The 7500-nt window shown below is 38.2% G+C and overlaps 1 protein-coding gene across 1 annotated transcript in view; it reads left to right on the top strand.

The window, feature by feature from the left end:
• LOC138001467 (uncharacterized) overlaps positions 1 to 7500 on the top strand; it is a 181506-nt gene that overhangs the window by 164391 nt on the left and 9615 nt on the right. Inside the window, exons 39-41 of the mRNA XM_068848086.1 lie at positions 1673 to 1806; positions 4490 to 4603; positions 6061 to 6188. Coding sequence (XP_068704187.1) covers positions 1673 to 1806; positions 4490 to 4603; positions 6061 to 6188 — 376 coding nt within the window. The remainder of the gene's footprint in view (positions 1 to 1672; positions 1807 to 4489; positions 4604 to 6060; positions 6189 to 7500) is intronic.

Consider the following 7500-nt stretch of genomic DNA (forward strand, 5'->3'; position numbering starts at 1 on the left):
TATTCACGCGGCTTTTGGGTCTTCGTCGCTTTATGCCTTCTTAATTAAAATACGATTTAATGCCACAAACAGTTCATAATCCTGGGTATCCTGTGGTTTCAAGGGTCGGCATTTTCTGCGCCATTTTGAATGACACTGATCATACGTAAGATGCGCAACTGACTATCGCGCATCTCGTAGTTTTCATAGTAGTCTGAGTAAGTCTAAGCATCTAAAGACGTCCTCGTGGTTTTCACAGTATTGTAGTAAAGTTAAGGAAAGCGTGACAGTTAACGTGACAAGTCGAACTATAAGTTGATAAGTTGATCAGTTACTCGCCTGATACGAATCGGAAGTATTGCGGCGTAACCTAAACTTAAATTTGTAAAACAAATATCGGAAAAACCAAAAAAAATCTAATAAAGTAGTCAAATCAAATTATTAAAATTTTTGACTGTAATTTCAATAGCTTTAAGTCTCGTACACCCATATCACATATGCAGCCGTTTTACTTATTGTGCTTTTACCGTTTTCCGTTTTCCCACAACAGGTATACATTTAAAAACACCCTCTCCAACTTATTCGTCTGTATTACAGATCATAAATAATGTACACTGAGTAACAACTGGTCTGAACTGTAAAAATGAAACAAGAGGTTTGAGCTGATACAACACCCGTAATATACGCCCTCGGGACAAAATTATTGAAACACCTTGCCCTCCCACAATGTTGTTTTGCCAAATGGGCTCAGAAACTCGTGTTGGGCAAGCAACAGTGTGAGGGGAGTGTGAGCCGCAAAAGTTTCAGGTTTGTATATCGGTGTTCTGTTCCAAGGATTTTTGTGACAGGCTCTAGAATTTTTCTTTACAGCTGCTGCCTTTTGCGTGCTTTGATCACTGTATCCCACGTAAACGTCTAATTGACGTCTTACGAATGATAGGGAACGGTCATAATGTATGTGGTAGGGGGCTCTGTGGGTTTTTTACTGTAACAAATTTACGTGGAGGAGGGACTTCTAAAACAGCGTTAAGTCAAGGCCTTGGAAGGTAAAGGGGCATCAAACAGAAGCCAGAGTCGGAGTTTGGTTTTACCAAAAGAACTTACAAGCAAGCGAGGTTAGATGAAAAGCCTCTTCTACCTGAACGATAACAATCATCGCTAACGACGTTATCCATGTATATTTTACCATCTTTGAAAACGTCATAGACCCTTTGCATAAAAAATTTAGTAACAATACTGTATACATCCTTAGCTTCGCGTTTATGTTTCAAGACAGAGGATTTTTCTCATGAATGTGAGGCTAAGGATGTATCAAGTATTGTTATTCAAATTTGGGCGCCATTTATGCAAAGGGTCTATTGAGTAATAGCGTAGTTAACAAATCATTATTTCGTTCAATATGTTCACCATACTTACCTCATTCAATGCTGATTTGAGTATTTGCATAGCAGGAAATTAATTTTCCTTAATATATTTAGCCGGAAATGTACGTCATTAGATGCTCGACTATTTTTTATCAGCGTCACAAAGTGTCCCTTTGCCCCCCAAAATGAAATTGTCATGAATTCTGGAATTATGCGAAATTCAGTCCTTGCATGCTCGGAATATTATTGCCTCATTTCTCAAAAATGTTCTCTTCTCACTGAGAACCAGCAATGAAAAAGTAACAAATTTCTGTTTTTTGACTTTACAGCGTGTTGAAAGTGCGATTAAGCAAGTTCTTTGTCCAGCTAATTATTGTAATCCATGTGTTCGCCTGTGCTTGGTTTTACTGTGCCTGCCCGTTTAATCAGTGCTCTGAGAGCGACACCTGGATCAGCCAACAAGGTAATTTTTACATTCAGTTTACTCAGCGTTGATAGAGATATTTAACGTGACCCTCACGTGAAAACTCAATTGCAAACAACAGGTTTCTGCGCAAGCTGGCATTAAAAAACATGAAGATTTTAATTTGTTTTTTTTTTTTTGTTTAGAGAATCTGTTGAGTTGCCTATTTTTTTTTTAATTTACATTTTCAAAGTTTCAAGGTCCGAAATTCTTTTTATTACACATAACACGAGAATTTCATTCCATAAAGCTCATTTGTACAAATCTATACGCTTTATTTTCACATGTGAAAAAAGCCTATACAGCCAATCAGAATTGCGTACAGCTATTTCACATGTGAAAGTATAACCAATCAACGATAGCGTAAAGGCGTTTCCATGCCAATCACTCGTGCATCTCGTGCAAATCGTGCAAATCGTACTTTGTTATTGAATTAAATTAAATTTGCATTTGGTTCTATTGTTAGTGAGTTTTTGTTTATAATTCGCGTTCAGAAAACTATTTTAATGAAAATTCTCATGTTATGTGTAATAAACAGTTTACGACATAGAAAGTGCTTTGTACGGGGTTTATTCACTCGTTGTTTGTGTCAAAAACCCTCACTCGCTCGTTCCTCGCTCGTTCGGGTTTTTGACACAAACAACTCGTGCATAAAACCCCGTACGGCGCACTTTCTATGAAGTAATCTATTTATCTCGTTACGTTTGGACATACAGAAAAGCGAAAATATTGATTTGTGTAGTAAAACATTCAAAATATATCTTCTTACTTAATAGCATATTCTTTTTGTGGAGCGACATATTTGTTCATAATTGTTTCTTTTCTTCGTTCTTTTCTTGGGTCCTTTTCTTTTCTTTTTGAATGAATGCCAAATAATATATTAATTTAGTATGAATACACAGGTGATTATACAAAATCGCGTGCTCTCATTGGCTCGCTATCTCGGATTATCAGCCAATAATCACCTCGACGGACAAAATGGCTGCCAGTAGTCGTTTTGCCACTGTAAGTGAAGATGATTTCGCTTTGAAATGATTTTTTTTTCTCTGTTTTGAAATAATCACCTGTGTATTTATACTAAAACAATTATTCGCTTCAGGCTCAGTGATTATCGGTGAATATTCACCTCGACTTCGTCTCGGTGAATATTCATCGATAATCACTTCGCCTTCGGCGAATAATTGTTAAATATTCCCTTCAACCATCACAGGAAAACATCCGGCGCTGGCAGCAACTGCCAAATTGTATTCCGGTCGGGCCATTTAAATTTGATCAGGGGCACGTGGCCTTCAACCAATCACAGTATTCGTTTTGTTCAGTGAAAGTCCAGGTATATAATTACTCTGAGTGAAACAAATTGTTGGCGTAAAGATTGTTTAATTTTCGGCAATAATTATCTGGAAAAACGAAGTTAAACACCCGTTGGCAAAGGTATGAACTCTTTTCTTATCTTTGAAAACTTTCAGGCCAAATTTTGTATTCTCAATATTTCCGATTCAGAAATCCTACCGAGTTTACGCCGGCCATTTTTTTTTGTTTGGATCACGCATTATTCACTCCGTAGGGAGGTGCTATTTCCAAAACGAGAGCAAGTGTTTCATCGGGATATCCAAACACCGAGAAACAAATGAAAGCACAAGGCCGTAGGCCGAGAGCTTTTATTGTTTTGAGGTGTTTGGATACCCCAATGACACACGAAGCACGAGTTTTGGAAGTAACTTCTCCAATTAGAATTGTTTGCTATCTAACATTCCTCCCTGGATAATTTCAATATCAAAGATGTTTTTCACCCGCTTAATTAATTTGCATTTATGATGCGATTTGATTTATTCTGAGATGTGAAAGTTGCATTAACAAGTTCAGTTGTGATTTAGTCAGGATGTATACCGCAACAAAGTCTTTCGAGAGATTTAGGCAGCCGAAAAGTGTGGTGGATGAGAAGAAAAGTGTTGATAACGCAGTACCGAAATCAACAACTTATAAAACCAAATGATCGTGTAAGGTTTTCGAGGAATGGAAACAGAATCGATTAGGGAAGTCCTGTACTTTGGAACCCGGCGGCCTTTTTACCACGAAAGACTTTGAAGAAGGAGTACAAACTTTGGATACGGCCATTACAGAGACGTCTGCATGCAGTCTCAACTACTGGCTGTCGAATTTCGTTCAAGAAGTAAGCACTTCTTCTGGGGAGCGCTATGCTTCATTGATTTTGTGCAAGTTGTTATTGTGCATATTTTAGTGGTATATACCACTTTCACTGGAGAGTGGTATATTGTTTTTCATTGGGTATCCAAACACATGCACGTGATGTGGTATACATGCAGTGATTTGTAGTTGACTTTATGAATTATTAATGAGTTTGAGAATGAATAATGCTCAATTACTCCGAGATAGCGAACCAATCAGATTGCTTGAAACACCAAGATCACTGAGTGAAGTATATACCAACAATAATTATTATTTTAATAACTTACGTAATGTGTTGTAGTTATTTACAGTATATTTTGTTATATACTTATTTTCAAATACTGCGTTGTTCTTGATGACACAATGAGTAAAATGAAATGAAATGAAATGAAATGAAATGAACTCTGATCTACTCTGCAAGTTTCTCGCAAGCATTGTCATTTGGTTTACTCGCCCAGACACTTGACACATATTTGTAAATGTAATGTCATTGCAGACCTGATAGAAGCGCCAGCCTTCGCTCGTTACTGTACTTCATTCTACTGGGTTGTGGCGACGATGACGACAACAGGGTATGGAGATATCCACGCTCATAACACGTATGAAATGGGTAAGGATTTCTTTCTGTCATTAATACTGTCGGCCTCTATGATAAGCAAGTATCAAGGTGACTACTAGTACAAACTTTCTCCATCCAACGCTTCTGCGCTTTCTTTAATTTAGATCGGGTGAACTTTTTTCTTGCAGCTTGAATTTGCCACCGCAGTGGCAAACACCGCAAAGCAATAAAAAAAAAATAAATTTCTTTTTCGTCCTCTGCAATTCCACAACTTAATGTTTTCTCGACAACAGTGAAAAGTTCTTTCTCTATCATTAGTTTTAAATCGTTTGAATCAATCGAGTAAACTGGATGGGTTTTTGCAAAATCCTCCCAATAGCGCAAATTTACCCCCCGTTGGTCTATCATACTGAATAGTTTTTTGAAAAGATGCGGGAGGTCGAGTTCCGTTTTAGAGAAGAATGATTTGACCTGTATTTATGCAGGGTTTGAAGCTTGTAAGGCCGTTTGTCGTTTTATTTAGGAAAAAAAAACAGGCAAAAGATTAAAAGAGAAGTTATGTCCAAACCAAGGGTCACTAAGCTATTAAGGTGATACCTCAGTATTGCACTGCGCATCCTGTACTGCGCACTCGGTGTGTCAATATTTACAAATTGGTCAAATTTGTAACATTGTAAATATAGCGTAAGTCGATCATACACGCTGAAACAGTTCTCAAAAAACGTGAGAGAAGTTGTGAATGACCATAACTCTTTGCGAATAAGCACGTGCATTCCGAGAACATGGCGAATTTTGTTGTTTGGATCCACGATAATCGAGATAGACAGGTACGATGGTGGTGTACTCTTAAACGAGCTCGGTGACCTATATTTTTTATTTCATAATTTTGGTGTACAAATTATTCCCTTTAGAAGAATTTGTTTTTTTTAATTTATCGGAAGGAAAAAAAATATATAGCTAAAAACGTACACAAAGCCCCTTACCCAGGGATGTAAATTATGATCTTAAAAACAGCGACTCGAGAAACTTTTTGAGTCGACGTCGTTCTAAGTTGAGTGATTTTTCCATAAACTATGTAAGACAGTGTTCCATATGCTCTAGACTTTCTACCTGTGGGGTATTTTTTCAAGTGTTACTTAAAAAACCATCTCGTTTAGCTACCGCAAAATGTGCCCTGAGCTGGTGAAATGTTTGGATGATTAGTATCAGTACAGGCATCAATGGGGTAAGATTGGCCCCTTATATCTCTTAAGCAAGCACGGTGACATATCTTTTTTATTGTAGTTTTCAAAACAGGGATTTGTAGGGAACATTCAGGGAAAGTTTAAAAAAGATCGTTCGACAACCTTTTTTTCTGAGGAATCACCTTAAAGGTGGATTTTAAACAAGCAGTCACCACAAGGTCTCTTTTTGAAGCCTTGTCTTTACGTTTCACTCGAAGCATCTTGTCAATGTAGGGCGTGGTCTCGCCAATTTATAATAACTAGCTTGAATTTACATTTTTCTAGCCCTGGCAAGCTTTGTAATGATTTTTGGGAAGCCCCTCTTTGGATTAATCCTTGGTGGCATCGCGTCCATGTTGGCAAATGCCGACATCAGGCGGGTGAAGTATGAGGAGAAACTCGAAGCTATTCAGGTATGTGGTCAGAATTACTGCAAGAATCCAGGACTCGACCAGAACTAACAGCATGTCTCAAGTCATACGTACTACATTCTTCCAAGGGTGGCCGTCGAGAAAAAATCCGGGACAGTTTCGGAGCTCAGTTGAAGTCACAATTTGCTGTAAACAAGCTAATCAATAACTTTACCCAATCTAAATTTTGCAAAGTCAAAATGTTGTTTTAGATCAATTACCTGTTTAGCTAGTTTTGCAAATGTATATGATCGCTGCACGGACCGACGTAGCCTCCTCTCTCGACCTCGTTCGTGAGTGAGTGTGACGGTATCGGAGAGGATTTATTTGTATTTGGATTTATTTATTTATTTATTTATTTGTTTATTTGTTTGTTGGATTTATTCCCGCAGTGATGGATCATTCCCTCTGTGTGAATTTATCAATAAGATTTATATCTAGATTTACAGTATATGCGACCTTGATCTGACCATCTGCGTGATGAGCACGTTACTGAATCGCATTGTACTATCGTTCACTTGCACTGACTTGTGTACCAGAGATTACTTTCCCATAAAAGTGGCCCAATGGTCAGTAATGTGACATCTCTCGTAACCAGGTATTGCTTGGTATTGTAAGCCAATCACATTATGCGTTACGAGAGCTGGTGACTCACAATGGTCGCCAAAATAAAAATTACCTGAAATATCTAGGGTCGCTAACGTTTCCTACCTTTAATTTTCAAAGAACGGCGAGGCGTTTACCCGAAGAAGAATAGTTTGTCTCGGCTTTTGAAAGAAGAATAACCTTTTCTACAGGGTCGACGTTTTGCCAACTACAGATTTCTGTTCGCCTAGCCAAGGCCTAGCCTAGACACGGGGTGCAGGGATGGCGCAGTGGTGAGAGCACTCGCCTCCACCAATGTGGCTCGGGTTCGATTACCAGACTCGGTATAATACGAGAGTTGAGTTTGTTTCTTCCCTTTCTGCACCGAGAGGTTTTTCTCCGAGTTCTCCGAGTAGTCCGGTTTTTCTCTCTCCTCAAAAACCAAAATTTGATTTGATTTCCGTTGATTTGTTTATTCTAAATTACAGTGTCCCCAATTAGTGCTCCAGCGCTAGATGATTAGACACTTAAATAAAGTTCCTTTCCTTTCCTTTCCTTTTTCTGATCAAAGTTGAGGTGATGTTATCAGTGACTCGTTTAAACAGGGAACCTTTTTTCTCATATATCGCTCAAGTTTACCCTCTTACCAGGGAAAACTTTTTCCTCATAAACCTAAACAGAGTCTTATAAACAGTACCTAAGAACTTACTGAGATGCTTGGAGATAGAGT

The sequence above is a fragment of the Montipora foliosa genome, chromosome 1 (genome assembly GCF_036669935.1).
Source record: "Montipora foliosa isolate CH-2021 chromosome 1, ASM3666993v2, whole genome shotgun sequence".
Classification (NCBI taxonomy): Eukaryota; Metazoa; Cnidaria; class Anthozoa; order Scleractinia; family Acroporidae; genus Montipora; species Montipora foliosa.